At 38.1% G+C, this 17,557-nt stretch overlaps 1 protein-coding gene across 1 annotated transcript in view; it reads right to left on the bottom strand.

Moving 5' to 3' along the window:
• Positions 1-8,564: 8,564 nt before the first annotated feature.
• The window catches only part of CD28 (CD28 molecule), a 29,112-nt gene continuing 20,119 nt past the window's right edge, over positions 8,565-17,557 (bottom strand). Inside the window, exons 3-4 of the mRNA XM_081262394.1 lie at positions 15,930-16,054; positions 8,565-9,901 (exon numbers count right to left, since the gene is read on the bottom strand). Of these exons, the coding sequence (XP_081118520.1) occupies positions 9,773-9,901; positions 15,930-16,054 (254 nt within the window). The 3' untranslated portion in view covers positions 8,565-9,772. The remainder of the gene's footprint in view (positions 9,902-15,929; positions 16,055-17,557) is intronic.

The following is a 17,557-nucleotide window of genomic DNA, read 5'->3' as shown; positions in this document are numbered from 1 at the left end:
AGCAGAAAGTCAAGCATCCTGTGGGGGCTTTAAAGCCTCTACACTGGACAAAGGTACTCTCTCCTTTATGGAACATAGATTATAAAAGGGAGTCTGTCTGGACTTCAGCCCCTTATGTACCCTTTGCTAAGGGCCCTTGCGCAGAGTACACCATGCATAAATGTACACAGTGGCCCTTCGTTCTGGAGAAGAAAAGTCTTAGAGTTCCTGAGGCTGTTCGCCAGACTCAGAACTTGAATGTCATAGAGGGAGTCAGGATTATCCATCCTGGCAAAGACTGTTTTCATTACTGTTGGCATAATAATCTTAATCATCTGACCTTTTGGAGGCAATTTCCTGTTCTTGGCTGGACAAACCAGGCTAAATGCTACATTCGGGCATATTTTTAAATTGTCCAGATGGTGTGAATGGATGTGAGGCTCAGAGTGCCCCATACACTGGGCAGTTTCCAGGAAGGACTATGTGTACCTTGGGTGTGACTAGCAGCTGTAGATGGGAATGGGAGATGGAGATGAGAATAGTAAACATCCAATTGGGGCCTTTCTGTGTCAGAATAAAAGCAACTCTACCAGTTACTTGTGAAATGCTGAGCCTTCGTTCAGATTCACAGGGGACAGATTTACTCTTGCTCACTTAAAATGGCAGCTAAGTGCAGATTGAAAAAGTGAGATGGATAGAAAGTAGGAGGCCAGCCCTGAGACAGTTGCTTCGGATCTCTGCTCCACCCACCCCAAGTTGGATCTGGGTGTGCTAAATGTGAAAGAATTAGCAGGGAAATTGGTCCTTTTCATTACTTTGGACACAGGCCATTTTTCTGCTCCCAGACTACTATGAATAGAAATTTACTCTGTTTCCTTGGAGATTACAAGGATTTGATGCCTAGAAAAGAGAAGAAAGAGCAAAGAGGATTTGAGAAAAGTATAACCACAATTTCCCAGAATTTTAGACTTTTAGCAATAATATACAGAGGACTCTTTCATCCTAAAACAACTACTCCTTCCCTTTATTTTTAATTTTCTTTTTCTTCTCCCTAAAATGACTTTCTACTGGATAAGATTCCTTCTTCCTTCATTGATCCATGTCTTTCTTTCAAAACAGATACTTGAGGTGCTGGGGCTATGGCTCAGCGGTAGTGCATTGCCTGGCATGTGTGAGGCACTGAGTTTGATTCTCAGCACTGCATATAAGTAAATAAAATAAAGGTCTATCAACAACTAAAATAATATTTTTAAAAAACAGATACTTGACACTTAGCACTCCTAAGAAGGTTTAATACATATCCAAACTCATTCCTTCCAACCATAACCAGATAGTTGGTGATTCGAACTCAAAGACAAGCTTACAGCTAAAATTGTGGGTTAGGTTTTAAGTCAGAGGTCAGCAAACTGTAGTTCACATACCAAATCCCACTCATAGATTTAGCCACTAATAGATTTAGTTCTCAGACTAAATTCAGATGTGGAGATTAGCGAGGGGAAGGAAATACTGCCTGCCTTTGTCCATCCCGCAAGCTGAGAATGGATTTTACATAGTCTAAATGGTTGGGGCTGGTGGGTGGGGGAGACTAAAGGAACAGTAATGTTAACTGGCATGAAATGTATATAAAATTAAAGTCCCAATGCTCATAAATAAAGTTTTATTGGAATGCGCATTTGTTTACATATAGTCAGTGACTAGTTTGTACATCATGGCAGGCTTGAGTATCTAAAGGAGACAGTACAGACACAAGGCCTCAAATGATTATCATCTGTCCCTTTATAGAAAAAAAAATTGCCAGTTCCTGGTCTAAGACCTTAAAAGTGTGAGAGCTATTAAGTAAGAATCTCAGAAAAAAAAATTTCAGACAAACCAATAAGCGAAGACTGACCGGTAGCCACATTAAAGTCTAAGTTCCACAATCAAGACTAAGTGGTTACCCTGAGGAGCAGAATATAATGATGCGGGGAGGGGAGAAACAAAGGAATATACAAAGTACACACTCTATACTAATAAGTGCAGAAATAATAAAGTTCATTTTGCTCTCTGCCACATCCCCAGTACCTAGCCCGCTCCTCAGAGCTAAATAGTTATTGAATGAATGAAGAGGAAGAGAAGAGGGAGAAACGTAAAGCTAGAGAACCAAGACTTGCACAGGATTGGGAGCGGAAAAAAACCTCAAGTTTTTTGCCCTGTGTGATATGTCACGGGTTTGCAAAAGTTAGCAAAAATCCCTACTTTGGAAGCTAATGTAGCACTTGTTAAGTGTGTGCCCAGGAGACTGGAGAAATGACTGACTATGGCAACTGTCCTGATGTCCATTCAAGTCAACTTTTTCCACCCCCTTCCTCTGTCACTAAGCCACTCATAGATGTAGTCCTCAGACTAAATTCAGATGTGGAGATTAGCGAGGGGAAGGAAATAGAATCTAAAGTTCATGAGATAAACAGCATTACTTGTTACTGTTGATCATTGTTAGCTGGCTCTTCTTTCCAAAGCAGGGCCTCCCTCCTGTTCTCTCTCTCCCTCTCTCTCTCTGTCTCTGCTTGCAGGTGACACCCACACATATCCTTCAGCGTTGGCAGAGATGCTCACTCAGATAACAACTGGAGTTCATGCTGCATATTTTCATCTTCGTTGTCATCATCACTGTGTAAAACCACAACTATAGGAAAACAAAGCTGTTTGCTGCTCTTCTTTCTCAACTGACATTTCCACCCAGTTCACGGTTTATTCTTTGGAGACAGTGTTTAAATCTGTCATTGAGATAACTAACTCTCCCTGGTGAAATGTTAAGTAAAATCCAAGCCACTCTACCCTGAGATCACTTCAACTTTTTACAACTTCTTGTCACCTTGAATTTCTGACACTCCAAACCCTTTCATAAAGTTTAAACAGACAAATAAAACAGGGAAATGGCCTTTGGGAAACACACCTGGCCCTTGGTGTTGCACCTAGAATGAAGTCAGCTTGGAAAAGATGGTAATTCTCAGATGTCTCAAATAGCATCCCAAGTGATTTTCAAGCACCATGAAATGAAAAAAAGATATGCTGAGAAAGTGAGCCACATTCTGCTTTGGGCAGTTGCCTGGGTCTCTATGTGCTGGAAGCCAGTGAATCCTCAAATGGAAAACATATTTCTTCTGGGATGTCAAATCAGAGAAAGTGGAGAGGTCTAGCCACTCATATGCATTCCTGAGGAACCAAACTTTAAGCACCCCTGCCAAGAAGTCAAGGGTTAGGCAGTGCCTCCGTGCAGAAGACACAAATAGAACTCAGGAGACATAAAACTACCAAAAAGGCTCTGATGTGGTTCCTAGACCACCCCATTCGCTAGTGCTTGGTGTGGTGATCCGGCCCCCATTGCAAAGGACCCAGAAGTTTCTTTGATTTTTTTTCTCACCCATCCATTGTCTCTGTTCCAGGTAAGAAAGGACAGAAGGTGCTGCTGAAAAAGGAATCAGATATATTTGATTGGACTATGTAACTAGAACATGGTGGGAGGTTTGTTAGATAAAGTTGATCTTGAATTTCAAGGTACTGGCACTTTATTACAGAACTAGGTTGTGCTATTTTTATTAGTACGATAAAGGAGTGCTTATGGAGCAGGTTTATTTAATGGTTGATTTTTTTACCACTCTGGTTCCTTTCTAATTGGTTTGAAATTGGACCATCCATGAATTACTGATTCCCTCTTTCTTGAGTAGTGGGAGATACATTAGCTCATCTTTTTCAAGCTTGCATGACCTTTATTAAGTTTAATAAGTTTTAAATCAGCTTGAAGATGAACTCATTGTGTAAAAATTACAACAAGGAAACAGAGGCTGCTAAATGAATTATCAAGCTCTCGTGTATGTTGTTTAAAGCCTGCCCTCACGAGATGATAGCAGAATGTGTGTGTGTGTGTGTGTGTGTGTGTGTGTGTGCATGTGCATGTGCGTGTGCATGCAAATTTTCAGCTTGCTCCAAATACCCTGCTTTATTTTTTGTTGTTCTCTTGTTTTGAAACTCTTGCAAGCTATTAGAGTGCTCAGTTGTGACATGAGTTTGACAGGGATGCTGATGTTTTCTGTCCTCAGCATTCTCATTAAAAAAAAAAAATTGGTTATACATGGGCACAATATCTTTACTTTATTTATTTTTGTGTGATGCTGAATGCCTCATGTGTGTGAGGCAAGCGCTCTGCCACTGAGCCACAACCCCAGCCCCCTCAGCATTTCCATTTTTGAGGTCCCTTTGAATCAGAGCCAGACCAGGCATTTACAGATTTTGTTGGGGTAAAATCACTCCATAGGAAAGAGCAGCAGTTCAGCAGTAGGATGATATTTTAACTACAAAGGCAACATTTTCAGAAGACTTAGGCTAAAGATATGTTTAAAACACAGTTAATGCTCTCACAAGAGGGAATTTGGAGACTTCAATGGAAAATGGAGTTATTCCAGACCGTGGTTTATTTAGGATGATTCTTTCTAACAGTATTAGTTTTCCACACTGCACAAAAATTTCTAAAATGTAAATTAACTTACATTCATCAGTTTTTCTTTTACCAGATTTGGCTGTGTATATGTTTTGCCGCCTGTTTCTCCAATAAAATGAGGTTTTGACCTTGAAAAAATGGAAAATAAAAATGGCTCTCTCCTTCTCAGAGTGTGACCAGACCACTTAAACTGGCCATTAATTCATAAACCCATATGAAATTTATTTATTCAGCCAACAAATATTTATTGCACTTCAAGCACTATTCTAGGCACTGGAGATACAGTAATAAAAGGAAACAGGTAGAGTGATTTGCCTTATGGAGCTTACAGTCTAGTTTGGGGAAACAAAAAACAAATGAGTACATATCTAGTGTAAGAGGTGGTAAAACACTTTGGGAAAAAAATAAGCAAGGAAAGCAGACAGAGTCTGTGTGGGGTGGTAGGATTGGGAATTAACTAAGGTAGAGGATGACACCTGAGCCAGGAATGAAAGAGGTGGGGGATCAAGCCAAGTAGATATCTCAAGAAGAACCTTCCAGACAAAGGAAGTAATATGTGTAAAAGCCCTGAGATGGGAACAAACCTGTCAGAAATCATGCACAGACATACTTAAGAGACAGAGATTTTCTGAGCCTCAAATGACCTCACAGAGACCACAGACTCATTCACCCCAGTCTTAAAAGAATCTATGCCACTGGCTTTGGCCTGGGTTAATGGTAGGTCTATGGCAGTGATGATCCTGGTTCTAGATCCATCATTGGCACCATCTCCAACCTCCAACATGTAGGCGAATTTAACACTGTGGGATCAGTCCCCAAGTCTGCTAAAGTTCCCATCTAGCAGGGCAAAACTGGGAAGAAAAATCAGACATCCATTTGGCCACTGATATGCCCATTAAAATTGCCATGCAGACTGGAGCCTCAGTTAATCCTTGGGATTGACAGACTCAGGACTGAAGTTCATGCTCTCTCCTGGAACATTCCTACCACACAGAAAGCACAGGTGAGGCCAGCCTGAAATTTCAGAGAGGTAAACCATTGGGCTGATGAGAACAGTGACAGAAGTTAAGAGAACTAATCAGAAGTGTACCTTGTTTGAAATGAAACTAATATTAGAAAGTCTGGCCTTAAAAAGGCTAAAACAGAGATATAAAAGGATTTACCCACATCTCTTTGAAGTAGCAAGTTTTCTCCAGATTCATTGCCAAAGTGAAGCATCTCTGCCTTGAAGACAATATCAAAGAACAAATTTAAAAGCAGGCACACGACAGTCTTGCAATTCTATCACTCAACACATAGAATATAATATATATGTGGTCTCTCTCTCTTTTTTATTCTTTTTTAGATATACATGACAGTAGAGTATATTTTGACATATCATACATACATGGAGTATAACTTCCCATTCTTGTGGTTGTACATAATGTGGAGTTACACTGGTTGTATATTCATATATGAACATAGGAAAGTTATGTCCGATTCATTCTACTGTCTTTTCTATCCCCACCCTCCCTCCCTTCCCTTCATTACGTGTTCTCTTTAAATTGGCATGCTCAACCCCAAATAAGAGAGTTCACAATAAAAAATTAAAGGAGCATCATTAATTATAAGACTCTTACAATAATAGCAGCAACTGATATTGTTATTCTTCATAATTACCAAAACTGCCAAAGCATTACTCCAACCACTGTTTTTAAACCATTCTTCACTCATACTAATAGTGAAAATGGACTTCCCTGTGTAACATTTCTGCTTTGGTTCTGTTCAGAGTGAGTAAGAAAAATCTCAAGTGTGATTCATCTTTAGTAAGCCTACTTTTCCAGTTAGAAAACAAAACCGTTGACTACCAAAGATCAAATCTTTCCATTTAAAAAAAAATTCATTTATTTATGTGCCATTACCCTTTCTGAGAGTTCTCCAGCTCTTCAAATACAATATGATAACTTGGATTAAAGAACACTGTATGCCAGGAAGCTGGCACAAATGCAAGTATAATTTCAATAGTGCTTCATTACCCAACTACTGCTGAGTTTGACCTTCTTTGGATTTAAAAATCAACCAGAATATAATATTTTTCATCTAGAATCATAACATTCTTACTCCTCCCATCTCTACCCATTAAAAAAGCTTTTTAAAGACCTCTTTATATAGAGAAAAGTGGGGGAGAAATGCCCAATATTTCATGACAATATAAAATATTCCAAGACACAAGAAAATGATGGAAGTTAACCAATTTTATAGTAACTCATAAATTTGGATTTAAACTTATATGACATGTTTCCTCCCTTCTTAGGTCATTGTCCACTTTAATTTTTATAATTCATCTATAAAACAATAAATTATAACATTTATAAACTTATAATATTGGCAAAAATAACAAGAACTAACATGGTTTATCAGGCATGAGAACAAATACCAAGAACAGTTAAAACAAAGTCAAATTTGGCCAAGCCTCATGGAAATTATAATATGGGAACAGAAATTTGTGATTATTGTGTCCACTTAATAGTTGAAGAACTACAGACTTAGATGAGCAATGGCTTGCCTAAAAATGTCTAACTAGTAATAGGATTTGAACCAGGTCTATCTGCCTCTAAAACCTAGGTTCCTCTAACAACCAACTAAACCAAAGAGCTGGAGAAATTGTAAAGGTGACAGTAGAGACATTCTTCAGGGTCTCAGACATATTTCAGTTGACTCAAATGAAGGCAGAAAAATATCCATGGTCATTCCAGGGTTAAGCCTTGCAAAGTCTTTTGAGAACTTTGGTGTTCTCTCAAAAGTCATACTTCAAAATAGTCTTCCAAGTCAAGGGTACCTCAAATGTACCTCCAGGGTACACAGGTAGCTGGGCCCACAGAGTTTTGCAGCTCTGAGCCCTAATGCACACAAAGTCCCTGGAGAGGAGCTCCCACCAGTGCTCTTTCTGTCTGATGCATTCAGGAAAAATTCTACCCAATGTCAGCCCCCTTAGCACAAGGCAAGAACTGCTTCATTCCCTTTTATTTTGCCTTCTTCAAAAGAAGCTCCTTGGAACTCAGTCCTCATTCATACATACTGAATGCTCAATTCCTTTTTCACAGTATAATAACTTCTTCTGTGAATTCTCTGTCACTATTCTATTTCAGATATCCCTGCAGATAATAAAGTGACCCAATGTGCAAAGCTGAAACATACAGGGGTTGACTGGAATGAGCCACTAAACAAATAATCCTTCATAGTATTCACATACTTTTGAAATCAAGTGACCTTATTTCCTGACACATTCTACTGGATGGGGAAAATCAGTTATGCGATTTTATTCTTTTGAAATCAGGCTGTGGAGGCTAACACTGAATTCCATTAGAAGGAATGAGAAAGCAAGTCCTGGAGCTATTTTAAGGGAATTTTGTTGGTCAAAATGATTAAAAATGCTCAAACTTTGTCAAAGACAATGTCTACATCTTTCTAAATTAAGAAGAAAACAAGTATTAAATAGAAACTACGTGGCTCATTTCATGAGTGGGAGACACTAACCTATATCCACCCTAAACACCCATTTTATTTTATTTACATATATATATATATATATATATATACACATACATATATTTATTCCTTTTAGATATACATGAAAGTAGAGTGTATTTTGACATATCATACATACATGGAGTATAACTTATTCCAATTAGGATCCCATTCTTGCAGTTGTACATGATGTGGAGTTTCACTGGTCATATATATTCATATACCAACATAGAAAATTTATGTCCAGTTCATTCTGCCATCTTTCCTACTCCCATCCCTTCTCCCTCTTTATTCTCCTTTGTCTAATCCAATGAACTTCTCTTCCTCTGTCCCCATCCCTTATTATGTGTTAGCATCCATATATCAGAGAGAACACTCCACCTTTGGTTTTTTGGGATTGGCTTATTTTACCTAGCATGATATTCTCCAGTTCCATCCATTTATCAGCAAATGCTATAATTTCATTATTCTTTATGGCTGAGCTATTTTTTCATTGTGTGTGTGTGTATATATATATATATATATATATATATATATATATATATATACACACACACACATACCACATTTTCTTTATTCATTCATCATCTGTTGTAGGGTACCTAGTCTGGTTCCATAGCTTGGCTATTGTGAATTGAACTGCTATAAACATTGATGTGGCTGCATCACTGTAGTATGTTGATTTTGAGTCCTTTAGGTATAAACCGAGGAGTGGGATAACTGAGTCAAATGGTGGTTCCATTCCAAGTTTTATGAGGAATCTCCATATTGCTTTCCAGAGTGGTTGCACCAATTTGCAGTCCCATCAACAATGTATGAGTGAACCTTTTTCCCCACATTCTCACTAACATTTATCATTACTTGTATTTTGGATAATTGCTATTATAACTGGAGTGAAATGGAATCTCAGTGTAGTTTTAATTTGCATTTCTCTAGTTGCTAGAGATATTGAACATTTTTCCATATACTTGTTTACTGTTCATATTTCTTCTTCAATGAAGTACCTATTCAGTTCCCAATTATTGACTGGGTTATTTGGGGGGGGGTTGGTGTTAAGTTTTTTGATTCTTTGTATATCCTGGAGATTAATGCTCTATCTGAGGTGCAGGTGGCAAAGATTGAAGGCTCTCTCTTTACATTCTTGATTATTTCCTTTGCGGTGAAGAAGCTTTTTAGTTTGATACCATCCCATTTATTGATTCTTGATTTTACTTCTTGCACTTTAGGAGTCTTGTTGAGGAAGTTGGTTCCTAAGCCTACATGATGGAGATTTGGACCTACTTTTTCTTCTATTAGATGCAAGTTCTCTGGTCTAATACCTAAGTCCTTGATCTACTTTGAGTTGAGTTCTGTGCAGGGCTAAACACCCTTTAAAAGGGAATGTTTTCTAGCCTTTCTTCTCCACTTAAAATAGCCCTGGATATCACACTTTGCTTGACTGAGATGTGCAGGGAGGGGATTGAGAAGAGAAGAGGGCTCATCCCAGCAGCCTGGAAGCAGATTCCAAAAGCTAACAGAATCCACTCACTTTTCATTTTCTACTCTAACTCTTCAACCAAGCCAATAAATACATGATAAGTTTGAATGTGGGTCATGGCCCTGCAAGACTTAGCCTGCCAAAGGATATTTTTTTAACTGAGTCTCAAAATGATCTTGATATTTCATCCACAATCTCAATAAAAATTGGTATTGGTGGCCCAACAGGGGCTTGAGACAGCCGGCTGATGATAAATCAGTCCTTTCCTATCCAGAGCATTGATGTTGTGTGAGTGGAGGGGTGCCAGCCGGCTGGCTTCTGGATAGGCGTCCTTGTCAGGGGCGGTAGGCTGCAAAGTCTCGTGCTGGGGCGTAGGGCTGGTAGTGTTTGCGGGTGGGCCCTGGCCTCCGGGGAGTCATGTTCATATAGTCACTCTGAAGAAGCCTGGTTCTTTGACGCTTTGTCTGCAGGAAAAAGAAGTGTTAATGTGGAAGGACATGGGGGAGATATTAGGAGAGGCGTTCTAAGATTTTGCAGACACCTATTGAGAATATTAACATTCAGATGTTGCTAAACACAAGCATTTCTTGAGCGCCTGGGACTTAGACTAATCAAATCACTATTGGCTGTTCTAAATTAACTTGAAAAATCTCAATCAAAGAAAATATTTTAGAGAAATGTATCATATAGATATCACTCTTAAAGCTGTCATTTGACCTGAAGTGCAACAGTATATCTAAATAACCTATTTACTATTGATATTAATTAATCCATCTCTGAATGGATTAAGCATTACCATTGTAATCTTTTTACATTAGTCATTTGCTTAACAAGCCATATTTCCATAATCAACCAAAAAGGACCTTTAGCTCCTCCAGAGTCTGGAGTGAGTATAAATTCATAACAGTGAAGTCCAAATTAATGGAGATTCACAGTTCTGGATAACTAGTTACATTCCTGCACTTTTATGTGCCTGTATTTCTGTAAAGACAATCGGGTTACCCGTCTCTTTTCCCAGGGCTCATCTTCCTCAGGAGGAACTCCTACCAGGGCTGAGGGGAAAAGGAAGGATCCTGAACCTGAAGCAAGAGTTACATGCACCATGAATCTTAGCAAAATTTTTGTCCCAGGGCGAGGACCATCATTTGTATATCAATACAATGATAAAATGTACAGTTTTGACCAAAGTCCCATAGGTATTCTAAAATTAGAAAAACATCTGGATTTCTGAATTCATAATTCTCTATTATGGAAAAAGAATGCCTATTTCCTGGCACACAAGGTGATGCATAAGTAGATACACTGGACATGAATGAAAAGAAACCTGAATAAGCACATAAGTAAATGACTTCAGTCCTGATCTCATTTCCGTGCTCTCCTCCCTGACCCCTTCACAACTTCCTTGTTGCAGAGGCACGGAATGCTAGTGAAGATTTCAAAAACACTGCTCTCCACATTACTAAGTACAACTAACCTGTTCAGCCCTCATCCTCTTCAACTCTCAGAACCATCCTACACAGCCCTCCGAATCCCTGGGTTCTCCATCCATGGATTCAACAAAACACAGATGGAAAATATTTTTAAATAATTTTTTTCTTAAAAAAATTAAAACTTTTTTAATTTTTAAAATTCTAAATCATTTTTATAAATATTATTTTTAGGGCTGGGGTTGTAGCTCAGTGGTAGAGTGCTTGCCTAGCACACATGAGGCACTGGGTTTGATCCTCAGGACCACATAAAAATAAAATAAAGCTATTGTGTCCACCTGCAACTAAATATATATATATATATATATATATATATATATATATATATATATATATATATAACATTATTTTAAATATTTTTGAATAATTTTTTAATTAAAGAATTTTTTTCATTCTTCCTTAAACCACACAACTATATACAGAGCATTTACATTGTTTTAGGTATTATAAGTCTAGAGAGTATTTAAAGTACACAGGAAGATGTGCATAAGTTATATGCAAATATCATTCTATTTTATATAAGGGATTTGAGCATCCATGGATTTTTATATTTGAGGGTGTTCTGGAACCAATTCCATATGGACACCAAATATGACTGTACTGTTGATAGCTCTCTCCTTTTGAAACACCTCCTCTTTGTCTTCTGTGACATCCTGGTATCCATCCTACCTTGCTGGTCACTCCTTCTGTGCTTCTTTTGCCATTCAATGTTAGAATTTCTCACTGCTTGATCCTTGACCTTCTCTATTCCCTCTATCCTCTCTCCCTAGGCAATCTCATTCACGTTCCAGCTGCAGTTGGCACCCTAGGACTAGACCCCAAGGGCACTCTACACTCAACCTGTTCAAAATAAAACTCAAGATCTTCCCTCAAAATCTCTCTCTCTCCCAGTGTTTCTCATATCAGTAAATGACAGTTGCCCAAGCCAGACCTCCTAGGCCTTATCCTTGACATCTTGCGCTCCCTTATCACATGTCCCAGGAAACATTTGGAAAAGTGTGAAGATGTTTTTGATTGTCACAATGGAAAGGGACACTACTGGCATCTAGTGAGTAGATGCCAGAGATGCTGCTAAACATCCTGTACAGGGCAGCCAATAAGGAATTATCTAGCACAAAACATCCCTAGTGCCAAGACTGGAAAATCCTGACCCCTAAACAGTCTGATCATGAAAAAAAAAATGGAATGACAGAAAGTAATGGATATAAAATATATCATCAAATAAGAAAGAATATTATTAAACTGCTTGACTCCTCCTTACTCAAAACCAAAGGTGATGATGATTTGAGCCTAGTTGACCCCCATAGATATAAAGCAAGACAACAGGAGAAGTAGATTGGAAAAAGAAGGTTATAAATTCAGCTCTGGCTATTTTAGATTTGAGATAATGAATGAGCTATCTGGCTGGATCTAAGAAGAGAGAAGAACATAATACATACATAATAGGGAGATTCATTTGGATAGAGATACACATGGAAGCCAAGCATCTGAATGATGTTGCTCTTCAATATCACTTACTTCTACATCCTTACTAGAAATAAAAGACTAGAACTCTCTTCATAGAGTTACAGCAGGGCAGTGGTGAGATCAAGGAAATGTCGGCATCCAAATAAATATAGAAGGCTACTGCTTCTGATACCTAGGAAGCATTTTTCATGCTTACACCAAAACCTTTGCTGAACTCCCAAGTGACCGCCCTTGTCTCTGACATCTGAACAAAACTATAGACAGTAGAGGGAACCCCAATAATAAAGATGTCTTCTGAGGTACTCCAGAGTTCACACAAAAATAATGTAAGATCTGCTGCATCTGGTTCCCATCCTTACCCTCAAACAATTACCAAATAGTGGATTTAGTTAATGTCATCCTGACTGTAAACACAACAGCAGGATGGGAATGACAGGCACGTGGATGGGAATACTATCCAGAACCCACAATGCCCATGTGCATCTAGCACATGACCAGAGGACCCACCTAATGTGTCTGTGTGTTTGTGGCATCGATTCCACCCCTTAACTAATGTCTATGAAAGATGTCTCATTTCAGGATCACTTGCTCTTTGCCCTTCGCCCTTCCCTCCACCTCTGCCTTATCCACCTGTTTTCTGGGAGGAGCAGCAACACATAGGGCATGTGTAAAGCAATCTATTCAAAGAATCAGTCTTCAAGAATTTACTGTGGGGCTGGGGTTGTGGCTCAGTGGTAGAGTGCTTGCCTAGCATGTGTGAGGCACTGGGATCGATTCTCAGCACCACATATAAATAAATAAAGGTCCATCAATAACTAATAAAATATTTTTAAAAAAAGAATTTACTGGACTTAAAGGCAGATATTATCTGTACACATGCTATTCATGTTCTCCACATTATGGTCCACAGTAGAGAGGACATGTGTTTTTTTGTTTGTTTGTTTGTCTATTTGTTTTTAAAAAGCCTCTTTAGGAAAAGGAACAGGTTTACCCAGCTCAGCTGCATGAATGGAGAATTGAATGAGAGCAACAGGTGCTGGCCCATGGCAGCCTGACCAAGAGAAGCTTTTTATTTACTCAAGTGTCAACATCAGGTCAAGAACAGAGATAGAATCTACAGCTGCTCCCAAAAACCCACTCAGCCTAGAACTGCCTACAGTAGCACATCAAGGGCCCTCAGGAAGTTCCAGAAAACAGAAACTTTCACCAAGGTCTACTATAGGACCAGCCAAAAATAGGATCCCAGAAAATCACCCAGGAAATGGATCAATTTCCAGTTTCCTGATGGCCTCCATGCCTAGCTCGTTGCTTAAACAGCAGTAACAAGAAAAGACTTGATCCTGGTAAAAATGCCAAGTTATTCTATTAAGCAGAGGTATATTTTGATTTACACTCTATGATCAGAGAATCCAAGGACCTAGGTTTGAGATGATAATAAAGGATTTCTTACTGGAAAATTTGATTTGACTACAAGAGACCACAAGGAATGCCAAGCACTAAGACTGTCCAATCCACAGGGAGCTTGTGAGATAGAGTGAGACAAAGTATGTTTTTTCAATACAAATAAGATGAACCCCACTGTAAATTAGTAGTTTTGCCCAAGAAAAACCCAGAGCATCTATGCTATGTCTGAGCTGAAAGCGAGATGTTTAAACTCACTGAAAATGAGAAGCTATATTTGTTCTTTTGGGTGATTCCAGTCACTCAACAAATTAGTGCCTCATTTTAGTAACCGACAGTCTAATGCATATTTACAATAAGGTCTAAAAGATGAATAGTACCCTTTTGGTCCTAAAAAGTTAGGGCCAAATTAGTAAATTACTTTGAGCTAGGTCAGCATGTCTTAGGGAGGCCTTTCCTGGAGGGGTGTGCCTGGCCTTTAAGTTAGGAAGTTGAGATTCCCAATGAAAGAATTGGAAAGCTATACAGTGGACCTAAAAGTCAATGGCCAGGAATTCAGAAAAAAAAAAAAAGAACTAAGAATTCTAAAAATTCCAAAATCATTGGCAATCACCACAGAGGATTAAAATTGGAAGATACCTGGAATAAAGACCCCATGATCTGGAAAGATGAAAATACTTGACTAACATCAGAGGCAGAACTTAGGCAATAGTTTATTATATTAAAACCCCCTCCCTCACCCCATCAGGATAGAGCAAGTTGCAAAAGGCAAGCCAGGCTAATTCCCAAAATGGTATCTAGTACAAAGAATTCCCAGGAACAAACAGCAACTTTGTCCCCTGCCCTGCAGAAGGTACAGATCAGGCCATAGGCAGCTTGATGAATGTTCATCTGTCCCCTACGGTCTTCTGAACTGTGAGGAATGCTTGGAGAATAATTGATGAGCCAACTTTGACTAGAGACCAACATGAGTTTAAAAGGCTCTAAGACTGGATGAAGAAGAGCATAACTCTGAATGCAAGACTTTCCATCCCCACACCAAGAAAAGTAAATAGATTCCATGTGGCCTGGCTTCTAGAAATCACAGACCATCTGTGGCTTAATTAAATCAATGGATTATGCCTCAGAGATGAGTATCACATGTTAGGTAGGCTTATTTAAGTCCTTAATTTGGCCTTTATAAGGATTATTCATTTATCCCAATATCTAATAACCCAGTAAGCATTCATCAAGCATTAAATGTACTTAATACCAGATAAACTGAGAATAACAAGAGAAACAGTCTTTTATCCTAGAGAGGCCTGCATTTCTCATTGAATAAATGGCTCATATATGCATTTAACTTCTAGAAAAACATGTGAAAACCACACAAAATCAATACCTGAGGCATCTGTAATAAGAAGAAGGTGTCTAAGGAAGAGATCCTTGTTAAGGAGGTCCCTTCTCAATGGTGGATATGTTCATTAAAATGTGTTCAAACCTGGGCCAAAAATTCAACATTGAAGAAGGTAAAGAACAATATACCAAGTTCATCACCTGAGCCTTTGCAAAAATTGATCAACTCCAATTCAGCGGTGAGAGCTCAGAAAAGTCTGACTCCCATCGTAGTTTCATAATGACAACCCCATGCTTGGCCTCACACCATTCAACTGCTTCAGAGGAGACAAAAAAAATATGACTCAGATAAACAGACCTAGTTTCTTCTAGGTTTGAATACACAATTTCAGTAGCCAAGTTTCTCATGATTTTTAAACCTGAACCAAAGCTCTCCCTTTGCTTCAGTTGCCTAATTTCCTGAGTTGTCTAGATTTTTTAACCTTATATATGTTAAAGCTGTTGTGTGTGTCACAATTAAATTGCAAACTGGGAAGAAGAAAGATAACTGTTGCTAATCCCACCCCACCCCTATTTGCCCATTTGGTTTCTTATTCTACCTGGCCACCTACACAGTGCCTTCTGGAAAATAAAAGATAAAGTTGAACAAGATGAAAAGAGAACCTATGTAAGCCTAGCGGGAAAAGAGAATTATAATAATCACATGGTTAACAGAAAATAAATCACATAGGCAAAATTCTTAATATGTTCAGATTGCATGTGTAGTAGAAAAGTTCCATAAAAGCAGTGCAGCATCTCTTACCCATAAATAACAAAGGAGCATTGTTGATAGCAAGCTATAGATACCCAGGACTCCGCTAAGCACCACCAGTGTCCAAAAGGGCTTAGGAGACTCAGGAGATGGGACACCAGGACAAATATTATTCTCTGAAAAATAGAATAGAGTGGATTAAATGATACAGGAATAGCAGTTGAGTATATTTCCTTTCTTCTGAATATTAGAGAAGAATGTGAAAGAGAGAAAAATAAGCAAAACATCATGAGCTTAGAATGTGTAGACTTCATCTTTGGGATTTATCCAACCTCACCACTGACCAGAATGGTCCATTTTCAAGATTGAAGTTAGGGTAGTACACTGATACAACTGCATTCACCTGATTTTGTTGAACTCACTTTGTGATTCAAAATAGTGACTTCCAATGGTCTTAATCCAATTCCATACCCTACCCCCACGAGAAGCCAGTTTATCCAGATCCTAAGCTATATTTTTGGAATAAGTTAAATAATATACATGTTTTCAAACCTTAAGAAAATTATCAATCTAGTATGGCAAAAATCTGGGCTGGTAATACAAAGATAAATGTCTAGCTTCAACTCTAACAGCTTATGTTGTGGTGAAAAAGTCACTTTATACCATCAGGTATCCAAACATGGGAAGGAATGTGTAGAGTTCTAGTCAAAATTGGAGACAATTAGAATTGGAAAGAACAACAAAAACTATCTAGTGTATTGATTTTTTAATCCAAGATGCACATTAGGATTGTCTGAGAAAGTCTGAAAATATAACAATATCTAACACCCCTTCCTCAACTCATTCCAATTACATCAGACTCTCAAAGTTGGGCCTAGGAATGGGTTTTTTGCTTGTTTGTTTGTTTGTTTACCCTAAACCTACTCATATTTATAATATGCAAGTAGATTTGAAGATTACTAAGGATTACTGGTGTCCTTTCCATTTCTGCTAGAAATGATATACTATGTGCATAAGTGTGTGTGTGTGTGTGTGTGTGTGTGTGTGTGTGTGTAAAGTACTATCCTAAAGTAGAATATCATTTACATAAGAAAAACATTTGCTCTTCACTTCAAACCAATAGTTTGGTTGGGTCAAGTTAAAGCATATTTTCTTAAGCTTTATCTTGACCCAACCAAACTATTCAGCCTGGACATCATAGAAATTAGATATCTGAATGGAATTCAGCAAGCCAAACATTCTCACATTAATTGCCTCTATTTTTCAAGAACATAAAATTATTCTCCCAAATTAAGTTAATTATTCTTTTCTTGTTTAATATTTGATTTTTCTCTAGCATACCTCTGTTTAGCATAGGGGAAAAACATTTATTGGAATTATGTTAGTATTAAATATAAAACTGAGCATACATTTTTTAATTATTGTTCTACCGAAAAGAAATAGTGTATCCACAAAGACTACCAAAAAAAATTTTTTTTATGTAGCCACTCTCATTTTTATGTATTGATACCAATAAACTGTATTCTTCTGAGTTGGGAGGTGTTCTACCCAATAGTTGGAGAGAACATAATCTCAACATCAGATCAATAAACTTATTTCCACTAATTCATGAATACTGTTTAATAATATTAAGTTTTGGGCATTGAAAAAGTATGGCAACTTATCAAGATCACAGAGTT

Source organism: Spermophilus citellus (assembly GCF_964194105.1).
Source record: "Spermophilus citellus genome assembly, chromosome: 11".
NCBI classification, from domain to species: domain Eukaryota; kingdom Metazoa; phylum Chordata; class Mammalia; order Rodentia; family Sciuridae; genus Spermophilus; species Spermophilus citellus.
This window is presented reverse-complemented; position numbering and strand designations above follow the sequence as displayed.